The sequence below is a fragment of the Ochotona princeps genome, chromosome 24, assembly GCF_030435755.1.
Source record: "Ochotona princeps isolate mOchPri1 chromosome 24, mOchPri1.hap1, whole genome shotgun sequence".
Taxonomy (NCBI): Eukaryota; Metazoa; Chordata; class Mammalia; order Lagomorpha; family Ochotonidae; genus Ochotona; species Ochotona princeps.
In genome coordinates, this window is record NC_080855.1 from 19484910 (window position 1) to 19501487 (window position 16578).

General features: G+C 41.5%; 3 protein-coding genes across 7 annotated transcripts in view; 2 read left to right on the plus strand and 1 right to left on the minus strand.

The window, feature by feature from the left end:
* The window catches only part of ACSM3 (acyl-CoA synthetase medium chain family member 3), a 26745-nt gene extending 19887 nt beyond the window's left edge, over window positions 1–6858 (plus strand). Inside the window, exons 10-14 of one of the 2 annotated variants that reach the window (XM_004586798.3) lie at window positions 885–986; window positions 2200–2327; window positions 2427–2526; window positions 6092–6211; window positions 6608–6858. In XM_004586798.3, coding sequence (XP_004586855.2) covers window positions 885–986; window positions 2200–2327; window positions 2427–2526; window positions 6092–6211; window positions 6608–6694 — 537 coding nt within the window. In that variant the 3' untranslated portion in view covers window positions 6695–6858. The remainder of the gene's footprint in view (window positions 1–884; window positions 987–2199; window positions 2328–2426; window positions 2527–6091; window positions 6212–6607) is intronic. The other variant, XM_012927497.2, reaches the window with a different exon arrangement.
* ERI2 (ERI1 exoribonuclease family member 2) overlaps window positions 1–15921 on the minus strand; it is a 51563-nt gene extending 35642 nt beyond the window's left edge. Inside the window, exons 1-10 of one of the 4 annotated variants that reach the window (XR_009247603.1) lie at window positions 15806–15921; window positions 15257–15430; window positions 14064–14131; window positions 13892–13975; window positions 13250–13377; window positions 11758–11914; window positions 10920–11020; window positions 10316–10397; window positions 9413–9501; window positions 2764–2912 (exon numbers count right to left, since the gene is read on the minus strand). Coding sequence is in view for 2 of the 4 variants with exons in the window: in XM_004586799.2 (XP_004586856.2) it covers window positions 7886–9220; window positions 9413–9501; window positions 10316–10397; window positions 10920–11020; window positions 11758–11914; window positions 13250–13377; window positions 13892–13975; window positions 14064–14131; window positions 15257–15279 (2067 nt within the window). In the remaining 2 variants the exon portion in view is untranslated. Of the gene's footprint in view, window positions 1–2403; window positions 2913–6048; window positions 9221–9412; window positions 9502–10315; window positions 10398–10919; window positions 11021–11757; window positions 11915–13249; window positions 13378–13891; window positions 13976–14063; window positions 14132–15256; window positions 15431–15805 lie in introns of those variants that run through there. The other 3 variants (XM_058681044.1, XM_004586799.2, XR_009247602.1) reach the window with 3 other exon arrangements.
* The window catches only part of REXO5 (RNA exonuclease 5), a 30487-nt gene continuing 29408 nt past the window's right edge, over window positions 15500–16578 (plus strand). Inside the window, exon 1 of the mRNA XM_058681046.1 lies at window positions 15500–15949. Within this exon, the coding sequence (XP_058537029.1) occupies window positions 15812–15949 (138 nt within the window). The 5' untranslated portion in view covers window positions 15500–15811. The remainder of the gene's footprint in view (window positions 15950–16578) is intronic.

Genomic DNA, 16578 nt, shown 5'->3' on the forward strand with positions numbered 1-16578 from the left:
CGCCGATCCGATGCCGGGAACCTGGAACCTCTTCCGGTCTCCCACGCAGGTGCAGTGTCCCAATGCATTGGGCCGTCCTCAACCGCTTTCCCAGGCCACAAGCAGGGAGCTGGATGGGAAGTGGAGCTGCTGGGATTAGAACCGGCGCCCATATGGGATCCCGGGGCTTTCAAGGTGAGGACTTTAGCCGCTAGGCCACGCCGCCGGGCCCCCAGAAGTAGATTTTTTTAATGTTGTGTAGTCAAAGAATTTAAAACTACTAATGAAGATATTGAGAAAAATATTATAAAGATAATATCGTTAAATAATAACATCTGTTGTAAAACTGTATACTATAAAGTGTCTCTTCTACTCTTATGTCAATATTGTTTCAAAGACAATCAGCAAAATGTAATTGTTGCTAGACAAGATTTTTAAGACAATTTAATTCTTTCAGATTTTAGTAGCTTGAAGGATTTAAATAAATATATCTTCGAAGTTTAAAGTATAGGGCCCGGCAGGGTAGCCTAGCGGCTAAAGTCCTTGCCTCGCACACACTGGGATCCCAAATGGGTGCCAGTTCTTATCCTGGCAGCCCCAGTTCCCATCCAGCTCCCTGCTTGTGGCCTGGGAAAGCAGTCAAGCATGGACTAAAGGCTTGGGAGCCTGCACCCATGTGGAAGACCAAGAGGAGGCTCCGGGCTCCTGGCTTCAAATTGGCACAGCTCCAGCCGTTGTGGTCGCTTGGGGAGTTAGTCAAGGGATGGAAGATCTAACAAAAAAGAAAAGAAAAAGTTTAAAGTATATCTGAAATGTTTTTGATGTCTATTTTCGCATAAAGCAAAATAAAACATACAAAGTTAAAATTCTCTCAAATACTCAAATTAGTTTTTTTTTAATCCTAGATTTTAGATGCAAATGGTAATGTTCTACCTCCTGGACAAGAAGGAGACATTGGAATTCAAGTTATACCTAACCGACCATTTGGCCTTTTCACTCATTATATAGTAAGAGACTTACTAAAATAATACCTTATCTTCTATTTATTTCTCAAAAGTGCTTGGCAACTATCCTTAATCATCACAAGGGTAGTTACAAGTATACCTACAATATACTTGATCCGCTCTTTCTCTTTTTTATTTTAATGTATCCACTTGAAAGATAGTTACAGAGAAAGAAAAAGAGAGAGAGAGAGCTGATCTTATATTCAGTAGCACACTCCTCAAATGGCTGCAATAGCCAGGACTGGGCTAGGCCCCAGCCAGAGGCCAAGTTCTACCTGGGTCTCCCAAATGGCAAAGCCACTCTCTGCTGCTTTCCCAGGCACGTTCATTAGCAGGGAGCATAGAAGCAAAACAGCCAGGACTCACCCAGCACTCGAATGGGACGCCAGCACCCATGGTATACAGCTGTTGCAGGCAGCTGCTTAACTTGCTGAATCACAACTCCAGCTCTACTCGATCCTTTCTTGAGAGATTTGTTGTCCTGAACAGATTGGGACTTGAAGAAACCACCAAATGCCTGCTAAAAGAGTAGGCTGGCTATGTAACTGCTCTAGGCCTGTGAAAGCCTCTTAACACCCAGGCAATCTTAACATCCACTGATAGCCAAACAGGACCATGCATATTCCTCCCTGGGAGAGATAGGAAAATGGGATGGGCAGTGAGATTAACTCCTCTCACTAGAGATTTTCCAATTCCCTTATTCTCAGCAAGCATACTTCCATCTCCAATTGTGATGTCCACATAAAGTTTATATCAACACTTCCAGATTCTACCTGTCAATGGACTTCTTGTGGTAAATAACACTATTTCAATTAATGCCCTTCTTATGCTGGAGTTTCAGGGGGCAGTCCTGTGCCTTTGTGAAAAACAAAGTACTCTTGGAATAATTAGGTGTGTTCTCTTTTAATCCTGAGTACTGCACTTCTCTCATTTACCAGTACTACTTAGTGAAAGACTTCATATAGCCTAACCTTCTGAGCTCTCTGCTCCTGAAATATTTTATGCTCCATCTAAGCAAATTCTCAAGGTGAAAGTGTGCTTAGTCTTATAGTCTATTCTTCTGATGCTGGGCCACTGCAGGCTGTCATTTTTATCTGTGTTTTACACTTTTGGCTCTTGTTCATTCTAATGTGTCTCTTTTTCCTTCAACAAAATATAAAGCTCACTGAAGAATTAACACTCCCAGTAATACTGAAAAATGCTATTTGTTTTGCAGGATAATCCTTCAAAAACATCTTCCACTCTCCGAGGCAATTTCTATATCACTGGAGACAGAGGTTATATGGATGAAGATGGATATTTCTGGTTTGTTGCAAGATCAGATGATGTCATATTATCCTCTGGGTAATAGTCTGTTCCATCTGTACATATGTCTGTGTTAACTGACCATCAGCATTCTGGAGTGAACCTGTGTGAACTCTTGTGGTGTCATTTATTCTCCAGGTACAGAATTGGACCATTTGAGGTAGAGAGTGCCCTGGCTGAGCATCCTTCAGTCGCAGAGTCAGCTGTTGTGAGCAGCCCAGACCCCATCAGGGGAGAGGTAAAATAACTGATATATCTTAACTAAAAACTGTACACAACCTAACACCTGCTTTAATAAAGTCATTTGAAGACTGAGCCTTCAGGACCATGGTTGGCTTGGCAGTCACTTGCTATTCCAGTGTTTTAAGAGAGCAAAGGGCTGATGTGAACAAATGTACCCACACATCTCTGAGGTGTTGGTTAGCCAGAATAAAGCAGAAAACTTGAGTATTTTCCCAACATTAGTGGACTGCACCTTTTCCTGGCAGAAGATACAGGTATTTCTCAAGTCAAATGTCCATGCACAAATGATGGTCTGGCGCATGTCACAGACAGCTTTGTTCCTGGGAGTGGACTTTTTCTAGCTGGGTTGAGCCTTTCCTCAAATCAGGTCTTGTCAGGTCACTTCAGGAAAATTACCAGACAGATAAAATGAAGGTATGAGGACAAAATTCCAAGTACTGATCAATTTCATCCACCTACCATATATAATATTCTTTTGTGCATTTTCATATTTGCTTTTCTTAAACACTGTTGCATTTTTTAACTTTACAAAATTTCTAATACTATCAGCTAACCTTAATTTTAAGAAGTTATTCATTTGGGCTGGTGCAATGGCTAAATTGGCTAATTCTTTACCTCTAAGTGCTAGTATCCCTTATGGGCACCCATTTGTGTACCTGCTGCTCCATTTCCCATCCAGCTCCCTGCTTATGTCCTGGGACGGCAGAAGAGGATGGCTCAAAGCCTTAGGACTTTGCATCCATATAGGAGACCTGGAAGAAGCTCCTGGGTCCTGGCTTTCGATCGGCTCAACTCTGGCTGTTGTGGCAATTTGGGGAGTGAACCAGCGAATGAAAGATTTAAATAGAGGTCTCTCTTCTATGTAAATCTGCTTTACCAATAAAAATAAAAAATGTAAGAAAAAATTATTTGAAAAGTAGAGCAATGGAAAAAGGGAGATACACACGGGGATGATGGGAGAGATCTTCCAACCACCTGTTCACTATCTTAAAGGCTGGATGTCTGCAATCACCAGGTGTTGGGACAGGCCCAAAATAGGAGCTAGGAACTCCATTCCGGTCTCCCACAAGGGTGGCAGGAGTCCAGGAAGTTGGGTCATCCTTTATTGCCTTCCCAAGTACAGGAACAGGAAGCAAGATGAGGTATAGAGCAGTTGGGACTCCAACTTGTACACTCTAATATGGAATGATGACATCACAGGCAGCTATTCATCCTACTGTGCCAGTGTTGGCCCTACCAGCTTATTTTTAAGCTAGACACATGAATCTTTCATTTCAATAAGCTTTCGCTTGCTGTTGGTGTCATGACACAAAGATTAAGCTGTTGCCTATGACACTGGCATTCCATGAACATCAGTGAAGTCCTAGATGTTCCATTTCTGGTCTAACCCCGTGCTAATGTGCTTAGGAATGCAGAAGACGGCCTAAATACTTGGGGGCTACTGCCATCCATGGGAGCTTCATATGGAGTTCTACACTCTTGGTTTTGGCCTGACCAGCAGTTGCAAAAATTTGGAGTGAAATCAGCAGGAAGATCTGGCTCCCTTTCTTTCTCTCTTTTTTTTAAAAAGATTTATTCATTTTATTACAGCCAGATATACACAGAGGAGGAGAGACAGAGAGAAGATCTTCCGTCCGATGCTGCACTCCCCAAGTGAGCCGCAACAGCCAGTGCGCACCGACCCGAAGCCGGGAACCTGTTACCTCTTCCAGGTCTCCCACGCGGGTGCGGCGTCCCAAGGCTTTGGGCCGTCCTCAACTGCTTTCCCAGGCCACAAGCAGGGAGCTGGATGGGAAGTGGAGCTGCTGGGATTAGAACCGGCGCCCATATGGGATCCCGGGGCACGTTCAAGGCGAGGACTTTAGCCGCTAGGCCACGCCGCTGGGCCCTTCTCTCTTGTCTTTCAAGTAAATAAGTATATATTTGAAAACCTAATCTTTCAGTCACTTAAGTACAGGATGTTTAATCATAAAAAAGAGCCACGAGGGCTATCTTGGAACTATGCCTACAGGGAAGCATTATTCCATGGCAAACTCTGGGCTGGTCATCTGGTATATTCTAGCTGAGTCAGAGTCATGCCTCTAGATGAGATAAAGAATGACAGTGTTCCAGGAGAGAACATGGTAGATTCCAAATACACATTTGGATGGGAAGTGGAGCAGCCGGCACATGAACTGGTGCCCATAGGGGATTCTGGCGCTTGCAAGGTGAGGATTTAGCCAGTGAGCCATTGCATCAGGCTCCAAGATACACATCTGAAAAGCTAAAAGGGAGGATGGGCCTGTCTTTCTTCTCCATTTAAAGTCCCAAAACTCCAGCCTGGGTGCAATGGCCTAACAGCTAAATCCTCTCCTTGCATCGCTGAGATCCCATATGGGTGCCAGTTCGTGTCCTGGCTGCTCCATTTTCCATGCAGCCCACTCCCTGTGGCCAATTAAAGCAGCAGAGGATGGCCCAAATTCTTGGGACCCTGTACTCACGGGGGAGACTGAAGAAACTCCCGGCTCAGATCAGCTCAGTTCCAAATGTTGTGGCCGCTTGAGGAGTGAACTAGTGAATGGAAGATCTTTCTCTGTCTCTCCTCTCTGTAAAATCTGCCCTTCCAAGGAGAAATTAAAAAGTCCCCAAACCCTAAGCTGGATTACCTAAAACATTTCAAAGGATAAATTTTGAGTCTGAGAATATAAAATGATGAAGTCTTTCTTTGGTCAGTTTAAAAGCAAAACCACTACCATTTTTGCCCTTCCTCCATAGTCAAGAGGTTGCTGGCATCATGAGAACCTTGTCTAAAGAAAGCATGGTCTCGGTGAACTGTTCCTTTCAACGGGGAGACTACTGCTTATAACAGCAACACTGAGGGAGAAGCTCCAGAAGCTAGGCTAAAAACAGGTTTGGTCGTTACACAAGAGGAAACTTTACAGAACGACGTACAGGCAGTAAGTCAAACGCACAAACAACAGAACCAGGCTGGAAAGCAGATTTCAAGATGTAGTTAGATGGATTCCCAGAACTCCTCTTATACTAAATACACACGAGGAGGTGTGGAAATCAACTGGCTGTATTAAGAGCACAGAGCTGGGATCAAATTATGTTAAACACTCTGACCCACCTGACCATGCACTTAAGATTCCCAGTTAGAGAAAGCAAGAAGACATTCTTCAAGAAAAATACACAATTCGGGTCCGGCGTAGCCTAGCGGCTAAAGTCCTCGCCTTGAAAGCCCCGGGATCCCATATGGGCGCCGGTTCTAATCCCGGCAGCTCCACTTCCCATCCAGCTCCCTGCTTGTGGCCTGGGAAAGCAGTTGAGGACAGCCCAATGCATTGGGACACTGCACCTGCGTGGGAGACCCGGAAGAGGTTCCAGGTTCCCGGCATCGGATCGGCGCGCATCGGCCCGTTGCGGCTCACTTGGGGAGTGAATCATCGGGTGGAAGATCTTCCTCTCTGTCTCTCCTCCTCTGTGTATATCTGGCTGTAATAAAATGAATAAATCTTTAAAAAAAAAAAAAAAGAAAAACACACAATTCATCTTCCTGGTGTTTCAAATATTTATTACAGGTAGTAAAGGCTTTCATTGTTCTGAACCCTGAATACAAGTCACATGATCAAGAACAATTGAAAAAGGAGATTCAGGAGCATGTAAAACAAACCACAGCACCCTATAAATACCCCAGAAAGGTAAGCATCCTGTGACAAGCATTTTCTGTGTTCTAGAAACTATGAGTGATATATTTTTTCTTCTTAATGAAATATCAAGCAAACTATGCCAAATATTGTCAATTAATAATATTTGGACACCAACTAGAAACTTTGAAATTAAAATGAAACTCCTAATTTAATGCATCTAGTCATTTGGGTCACTGGACTTGCATTAAATGCTAAACATCAAGAGAATTTTCCTAAATAATACCCATTTCTCTTTTTGCTTGCATCAAAAACTCAGGCTAAGGCCTAATCTTTCAATTATCTTAATTCATTAAAACAAATAAATAAATGAAGCCCAAACTACTATATAGCTGGCCTTATCTAACAGGGAAATCTTCTGGGTAATTTTCTTCCCCTTGATACCAACAGGTAGAATTTATTCAAGAGCTGCCAAAGACTATCAGTGGGAAGATAAAAAGAAATGAACTAAGGAAGAAAGAGTGGAAAACAATTTAAAATCATTCCATTAATACAGTGTCCAAACATGGTATTTATAAATTTGCAGAAGTCACAAAATTACACAGTGGTGATACAAAATGTGGTAATAAGTTTATAAATTGTTCTAAAAATCTTGTGGTTACATTAAAGGTTGAATTTTGAAATAAACCATTCAGTAAATTATTCTCCATGAGTGTTAATGTTTCTGTAATTTGATAATATTCTTTCCTTAACTGTTGAGAAATGTGTGTAAGTATATAGAAACAACTCTGAACAAATATTTGCCACATTGTTTTGCAAATATGAGCTGAATAAATTCTAAATATTGATATATAAAACCAGAACCAAACTTCAACCATGAAATAAAACCAAACAACTCTTAAGACTTTTCAAAAAATAAAAAGTATCAGAATAATTTAAAGTGCAAGTTTCTTCCATAAAATGGACTAGGGATTTATATCACTCACGTTTTCACTCAAATAACTTAAAAATAGTTTAGAGGCTAGCTCGTGGCACAGCAAGTGAAGTCGCTGACTGCAAAGCTGACATCCCAAATAAGTGTTGATTCATGTCCCTGGTGTTCCATTTTTGATTCAGCTCCTTGCTGGTGGTCTGGAAAAGCCAGTGCAGTATGGCTGAAGTGTATGGGCCCCTCCTGTTCATGTAGGAGACCTGGAAGAGTCTCCTGTTTCCAGCTTTCAGCCTGGCCCCGCCTCAGTCATTGCAGCCATTTGGGGAGTAAACCAATGGATGAAGGATCTTTTTCTTTCATTTGCTATAGCTCTGATTTTCAAATAAATAAATCTTAAAAAAAAAGAGTTTAAATATTTGTCTCAACGTCTAACTATAAATGGAGGATGTCACATACTATTGTTGTTAATTACATTTAACCTAATAATTTACACAATGCTTCATCTGTGGTTCTTCAACAACATATAATTTCAACAATAATATATAAGACATAAGTAGGATAAGACATTATCAGAATATTCATATTTGAGAATTTAAGGAACAATGAGGATTCATGTTTGAACAACAGAGTACAAATATTAGACAAAAGATAATTCAAGCGTAAGGTGATGAAATTTATCTTTTCTGATTGAATTTATGTGTGTGTGTAATAGTCTTAGTGTAGTCTAGAGAGCTTAAACATGTTCTTAAAATCTTTTCTGCACTAAAAATCGCATTAAAGTTTGGCTATGAAGTCTATCAGCTCCTCATTGAAGGCCTTAGTTTCAAACTATTTTTAATAGTAAAATTTCTGTCAGAGATACGGTTTATTTCTGGAGAATTAAAAACAAGCTGCCCTGTGGAATGAGACAGAACCATGCTGTTGGCTTTTTCCTTCTGAAGAGTTTGTTCCCATTTGAAATAACCACAACACTTTCTGTTTTCGTGGTATTTCCCAATAGGACAACAATAGAAGACTTTTCCATGGTTTGGTCCATTATTAGAAACAACAAGTCTCTTAGCTCTTCGGCCACACTTGCATAAGGGAGGTGTCATTTTCCCATTCTTCCAAGGCTCTCGTGAGTTAACTGTAGGCGTTAATACAGGGGAGAGAATTTGCCGGGAAGAATTTCTTACTACAGAGCAATCAGATGATGTAGCCTTTTCTTCATGGATAGTAAAGTTCTGTTTTTTTGCTGATAGGAAAGTTGGGGGACTAAATGGCTTCCTTTTGTTACCACCTAAGTGAAGAGGATGTTTTCCCAAAACTGAAGCACGAGATGCATTGGCAGTAACTGTATTGAAGGTACTTGATTTGTGTCCGGGTATCTTAAAGGCAGAAACATTTGAGCCTAGATCTCTGCTTTGTTTTACATTATAAATAGTCGTGTGTGGACTCTTGTATACAACTGATTTGGAGGTCTCAAACTTTTGAGGAGTTTCCTCTATGTCTTCCAAGTTTTCACAGCTTAGCATTTCTGGTTCTTCGAAAACCACTGATCTTTCTCCAGAACTAAAAGACATATGTGAGTCACTATTGGAAGGTATACAATCTACATTTTGATCAGGCTGAGATGCTGGCAGTAAAATTACATCCTCCCAGTCAGTCAACACAGGTAAACAGTCAGGAGTAGGACTCATTTCCATGTCAGAGCCATGATTAACAGATGGAATGGTGGTAGGAACAAGTACTAATTCTGAACTGGTTGTTAAAGACTTAGATTTGGTATTAGATGCAAGATGGTCATTTTTTCTTTGCTTCTGTAAATGGACAGATGAATTCAAGGTAGGAGATGACAGCTGCTCCAGAGAAGTAGAAGGTTTGGCATTCACAAGAGAGAAGCAACTTTTGACGTTGTGAAAACCGGTTTTTACGTTGTTCTTCTGTTTGGAGTGATCCTGCTCTAATAACTTCTTAGGAGAATTCATACAAACTGACCTCATTTGAACTTTTTCACAAGAATTTATGGTATTTTTAGGCTCCCTATCACATATGCTGGGCCTCTGGATATTAACATTGCAGGAAGAGGTTTCTTCAACTTGATTTATATTCAAATTTCTGGTCAGAATGTTGGGATTCTTCTCAGTGGGAACCTATGATTCCACAGATAAATCCAATAGCTTTACAAACTGCGCTCATACTTTCTTCAGCATACATTACAGATGTGACAAATAAGAAAAATATCACTGATTTATAAACACCTGTACACATGAAATCTACATTTTGATGAACCTACAACTGCTTCTGGAGTAGATGACAGAATCAAAAGATAAGATGTCACTAACCTTGTTCAATGACCTTGTGATTTTCATTAGGCAACCATCTCTGATCATTTTCCAGGCAAGAAGGGCAGTGTTCCGAGCATCATCCAACCCTGAATCAAACAGCGAATTTAGTAATTATAACATAAAATATCACCACTTCAAGAATCTGGGTTATACTGTTAGTTTTACAATCATTTACTAACAATAATCACAATGCTGGGGCAGCTTTACCAATAAAATATGTCCCATATGTGCAAAGAAGGATGTGAAAAATTGTCAGTTCCCAAAGTGTGACCAACAACCTTTAGGGACCATGATTTATGAATAATCTAATAGTGTTGTTCTATTTTTTCACTAGTCCACTGTACCAATTAGACACTGCATTTTCTTTGGCTAATTTAGAATTTTTTTTAAAGCTTTATTTATTTTTTATTGTAAACTCAGATTTACAGAGAAGAGGAGAAGATCTTTTGTCCACTGATTCACTCCCCAAGTAGCTGCAAGAGAGATGAGTTGAGCTGAAGCAAAGAGCCAGGAGCTTCTTCTAAGTTTCCGCGGGTGTAGGGTCCCAAGGCTTTGGGCCAACCTGCATTCCCAGGCCACAAGCAAAGAGCTGGATGGGAAGTAGGACTGCCCGGATTAAAACTGACACCCATATGGGATCCAGGTGTGTGCAAGGAGAGGACTTTAGCCACTAGGCTATCGTGCTGGGACCTTGGCTAATTGTTTTTAGCAAACAGAAAGCCTCCACCAGATGGCAGTCTTTATCCTATAATAGATTATCAAAGTGCTAATTGCAGACTTGAACTGTTATAGATCAGGAACTTTCTCTACATAGATGAATATTTCTGATTAACGAAACTGCCAAAAATGAGGTTAATATGAAAGATTAATATAATAAAATTATTTAAAATTTATACTAACCAGAATGTTCTCTTCCTGAGAATTCTATTCCCACTTCCTTCAAGGCACCACTTAGACCCTTTGGCTTTCTCCTATAGAAAAGCTAATCAAACAAAAGATGACACAGCAGAAAAGGAATGATTAGTATTTAAAAGACTATGTACCGACTACTTAAATTTTTACTTTCATTAGGCTGGAAATACGTCATTTTTTAATACTTTCAGAAATATTTATGTGAACAAATATATATATATATAATTAATTCAAAAGGCAGAAAGAAATCAATCTCCCATTCATTGGTTCACTCTCCAACTGCTTATAACAGCTGGGCTCGACCAGGCCAACACCAAAAGCTAAGAATTCAATCCAAGTCTCCCACATGGGTGGCAAGGACCCAAATTCTAGAGCTATCACCCAGGGTGCACATTCGAAAGAAGCTGGAATCAGAAGTAGAGCTGAGACTTGAACTCAGGCACTCCAATACTGGATGTGGAGATCCTAAGCAGTGTCTTATTCATTGTGCTAAATGCCCAACCTCAGAAAATATCTTATCAGTAGAAACCCAAGCCTATGGCTGGGACGAAACTTCGAAGGAAAGTAAACATGCCACCATGCTGATTCTTACCTTGTAAGTTGCTCTGAGATCAATCCAAGAATTTAAGAATATGGGTTTTAGCAGCTGTTTTCTCTTACACTCATACTCCAGACAAACCCCTAAGTCCCAGTCTGTGTCAAATACACCAAAACAGAACAGTCAACAATGCTGACATTGTTTTCTTATGCCAAACATCATATATAAACAGAATGTTAGATGATATAAAACAGAACAGTTACTGCTTTGCTAATAACTACTAATGATGCATTTTGTATAATTATTAAATCAGGTTGGTGACTGTTTCAAAATCATTTCTTAATGATTCAATAATACCTTATTTCAGGAAAGTGTTAGATTACAAGCTGTATATATTATTTCTAAGGAAGTTTACTAATGTCATTTAGAAACCAAATTACAGCAACCAGAAAGCAAATATGTCCATGATTCACTGCCAATGGAGCAGTAGTGCTATTAATGAGCATTAATGGCAACAGCATAGCACAGCCACGGAAAGACTAAACAGTCCTTTTTTTTTTTTTTTCTTGAAGTCAAAGCACTAAAGCAAAGGATGCAGGTTGAATCTGGATGTTTTATTCAATGCCACGGACAACAACATAACAAGATTTGCTTTTTCTGTATCATCTACTTTGATTCTGAAGAACAGAAAGTCTTACAGCTAAAGCTAACTTTAAGATATTCAAGAATAATAATTTAGAAAATATGAATGATTTTACTTTCTTGATTAACAACCTCTAGGTATGTGATTTTTTTTTCTTCCCTAGATGGTTAACATTCTAGTTCATAAGTATAACATTAGAAGAATTAAAATGGTAATGATACCCACTTATTGCTAGGCATAACTTTTTACCTGACCACGTAACAAAGGTACAAGATTTTACTTCTGAAGTAGAAGGCTCTGAAGTCCCAGTAGTAAAAATAATTTTCTTCTGTTGCTGAATCTTATGAATCCATTTACAGAATTGAGATAAGCAAATCTTCAGAGGGACTCCTTCATCAACTTGAACCTGGAGAGATTCACAAAATCTAAAGTCACTGATCAAATTCTAGAACTATTTAGCATGTATTACAAGAAAGGTCTCATCAGGGCACATAATAAAGAAAAGGCTCTAAATGGCCAAGAGTTTATCTAGTAATGTTAAAAGCCATAGGAGTGGGGCTGTCACCGAAGCTCAGTAGGCTAATTCCCCATCTTCAAGTGCCAGCATCCCATATGGGTGTCAGTTTGTGCTCTGGTTGTCCCATTTCTAATCCAGCACCCTGTTGGTGGACTGGGAAAGCAGCAGAGGATGATTCAAGTTCCTGGGCCTCTGCAGCCAGTGGGAGACCAGGAAGAAGGTCCTAACTTTGGATTGGCTCAGTTCTGGTTGTTGCAAGCAGATGGAACATCTTTTTCTCTGTCTCCCATCTGTAAATCTGCTTAGCAAGGAAAGGAAGAAAGGAAGGAAGGATGGACAAATGAATACATAGGACAGAAATAACATGAGTAGACCCTAACTAGGTTGATAAACATAATATTGCACAGAAATATAATCATTAAATCCAGACTGACAATAAAGATGTATTTGAATCACTTAATTTCTACAAGATTTACTTCTAAAAAAGTGGTGCAGTCTGGTGTGATGGCTCAGTGGCTTAATAAATCCTTGTGTTGCACATGGCAACATCCCACATGGGCACCAGTTCATGTCCCAGCTGCTCCTCTTCCCACCCAGCTCCCAGCTTGTGGCCTGGGAAAGCAGTTTAAGTGCCCCAAAGCCTTGGGACCTCGCATTCATGTGGGAGACCCAGAGCAGGCTCCTGGCTCTGGATCGACTCAGTTTTGGCCAATCCCAGAATGAAGCAGCAGACAGAAGATCTTTCTGTGACTCTCCTTCTTTCTGTAAATCTTTCCTAAGGCGGGGGGGGGGGGGGGGGGGGGGAGGGGAATTGCTGGTTCACTCTCCAAGTGGCCACAACAGTCAGTGCAGGGTAAGACCAAAATCAACTTTATCTGGATCTCTCATGTGGGTGGCAGGGACCCCACGTATTCAGGTCATCCTCTGCCACGTCCCATGCACATAATGAGGATCTGGATCTGAAGCAGAGAAGCTGGGAATTCGACCCTCACCCTGATACAGGATGCTGTGTTGGGAGTGATGTCTGAACTCCTGTACAACACGCCTTCAACAAAACAAATTTGAAATTAATTTCATGAGACTAGTATTTTTAGTTTGTAAAGATTTTAGAATTGTTATTATGTCTTTATTCCCTGTAACAGAAGATAAATCTGGTTTCAAATGGTATGTAGCTTTTACTTTATTTTTGAAGCTGATAACTGAATTTTTAAAATTGTGTCAAACCTGCTGTATGCCTGTCAGTTCCTTGCAAAATTCAGAAAGTATTGGATGTTCCTGAGGTTGAACGTATACATGGAACTCAGATTCAATTTCTCCAGTGGAAGTGCTCAACAATACTGCTGGAAACTCAACTAAAAAAAAGAAACACCAATTGACAAATACGTAACTTTAAAAATTACTGCTGTGATCTGCTTAAACATAGCTTACTAATAGCAGCATTTATCAAACAGTTTCAGTAAAAGCACATTAAAATGACAAAAGTAGTGTGACGTAACGGTTATGCCAAAAACGCAAAATGCTCAAGTTACGAATACTTAAACATGCACGTCCACTATTAAATCTAAAGACCATATGGAATCTGAAATGTGCTTTTTGTACAAATATTTTTTCTTCTTCTATGTAACTGAATGTAATGGATTATTTTTATATACAACTGCCTCTACATAATCAGTTATTTTATACTCTTGAATGACACGCTAAACATCTGAGATTTTGATTTTTTTCTTAAATCCTTAGATTTTTTAATACACATATTTTAACTCTAAACTACCCATTCACAGACTACTCTGTTTTCTTAAGCTATTGGCATGTTTATAGTTAAAATGACTCATCCAGACCCGTTTCAGCTACTGGCAGCACACTTACTTATTTCCTGGCTACCATGGTGCCTCCCATCACTCCAGCATGTTGACTCAAAATCGATGACAATTAAGTAATCAAACAATTGCTCTGCAAAAGATTAAGGGCTTCTTAATACATTATTGGTTTTGAAAGTGCAAGGCTACAAAATGTAAAGGAAATCAGGCACACTACTTACTGAATTTGCTTCTTCCTAGATTTCCGCTTGCTGGTGCAACTGATTTTCTCCTAATTAAGCCAAGCTGCCTAAAAATGCAAAATAGCAATGTGTTTAATAAAGTCATGCACACTCCTGTTTTAAACAAGCTACTAAATGAACAAAACCCTCCTTTATTACATGCTGAGAGGAAATAACTGAGTTTGTGTGGAGGAAAAAAAAAAGACACAGGTTCCTGCAATAAGTGCCATATGTCTTTTCAAACTTGTGCTAATTTTACCCTTTACAGTGATAGGAGGTAAATGGATCACAGAGGTAAGGATGCAGTGGAAGCCTTGCCTTTTTTCTAATCCCTGCTTTGTTCATAGCACAGTTCTGAATAGCTAAGTACACCGGGCACTGCCTGATCTGGGAGTTTAAAAAAAAAAAAAAAGACTGGATTTAAAAAAAAAAAAGAAAAAACAAGACATCCTGGAAATCACTGCAATGTAATTTATGAGGCTTCCGAAAGTAAGTATGTCAAAGAAAGGGAAGAGACGGCTGAGGCCTCAGGCGCAGGTGAGTCAAACTGCTAACAGGCAGCTTCAACCAGGCAGACACCTGTCATTGGTAGCTTTGGTTATGAGGAAAATACTGGGATTTGGACTTAACTAGCTAGCATTTACCGACCACTCACCTACACAGCAGGTTCTAAACTAAAACGAATGATTTCTTTAATCACCACCTGCTAAGAGGTTGACATTTCTGTGCAGGAAAAACGGATTCAGCACACACATACACAAAAACACAGCTTTAAAGTGAGGGCTAAAGCCCTCGCTGTTTTCCACTGCTTTTCTGAAACCCACCCGGGGCACACTGGCAGAAGACCTTAGTGATTCCTTAAAGCTGCGAGGTTGCACAGCTGGATGCACGCAGCACGCACCCTAGACTCTGGAACCAGCCACAGGCCCCGCCTTGCCTCGAGGCTTAGAACGCGCACACCCTGGCTCAGGAACAGTCTAGAACCCGGAGCTCCGGCCTCTCGGGCTTCTCCCACTCTCCGACGTTCGAGCTCCGCGTTCTCTCCCAGGGGCCATTTTCGCTTGAGACCGTGAGAACCGGTCCGAGTCTCGGAGACTGCGGGAGAACGCGGCGGCCGCCAGCGCCTGACCAAGGGACGACCCCTCCTCCCTCCGGCCCCACAAAACCTCCTCACGGACCACCCTGCCTCGTACCGCGCCAGCCGCTTCGTCGCCATCCCTGGCACTCCCTTGCTTTTCACAGACCAACCGCCGGAAGTCGGTCGCTTCTCTCTTCCTGCCGGTTCAAACTAGCCGCGCGTCGGGTTCTGAGGAGGAGCCGTTTGCGGCGGCTGAGGCGGAAGCGCGTCCGATTTTCCACTCGGCTTTCTGGGAGACGTTTCCGGGATTCCGCAGCGTGGGGCGTGGCTTCTGGCGGGGAAGCCGCGGGGCGGAGCTACGCTCTTTTTTTTTTTTTTTTTTGCCGGTGGGCGGGTACGTGTTGGCGCGGCTGGGAAGCCGTTTCGAATTGGAACCCAGAAGCCTGCGAGGCTAGAGCCATTTGGGCTGCCTGAGATGGGCATCGTGGACACCAGCCACGCTTCGTGGGCGGGTGGCGGGAACTCTGTAAACTGAGCCTCGAGCAAGCTGTCCGTGGGACCTTCTAGATTGTCCGTTTCCTGCTGCTTTCCCTTTAACAAGGTCCGGGGGTCGTGGAATATGGGCGTCCGAGTTGCCTCCGTTCTAAGTTGATTCTTTCTCCACAGCGTTATGGAGCCAGTAAGGGACAGGACCGGGAGGCCTCCCAGAAACGGCAGGAAGAGGAAGCGGGCCCCGAACGAGCCTCGGGGGGTGGCGGACGCGATGAGAGGCCATTGGGAACTCGAGGAGAGGCAGTCCCTGGCCAAGGTGAGCGGCAGAGTCCCGAATAAGGTGGCCCCGAGCGTTTTGGAGTTTTCGGGGGCCAGAACAGACTCCCTGACCCCAGTGAGTTCCTGGAATCTGTTCTCAGACGTGTACCATGCGAATAATTACCTCTTCCCGCAGGGCTTGTTGGTGATTTAAAATTGCCATCTCCTGGCACGTGGCAAGAATGTTCATTTAACAAATAGGTATTGCGGTGTTGTCCCTGGAAGTTGTTCTAGGCTTCGGGAATATCTCAGTACAGGAAACAAAAATTGTTTGCATTTCAGTAGGGAGAAAGGCTGATCATCCATGCTGTTTATTGAGCCTAAATATACTTAATTCAGCCCTTCATCAGATTTTTTTTTTAATTGTCTACCATGTGAATATTAGTGAATAAACAGAGATCACTGCCCTGGCAGGGCTTATGTGCTAATGCACAGAGAGGTATAATAATAATATACATTACATAGTATATTAGAAGGGGGTTGATACTATGAAAATATTTTATGAAGTTGAAATTGTAGCGATTTTTTTCTGCCTGTCAGATTGCCAAAAGTTTTTCAAAGGTTAACGTAGCAAGAGGTATAAAGAGGGAGATAGGCAATCTTTTTTTTTTTTTTTTTCCATTATTT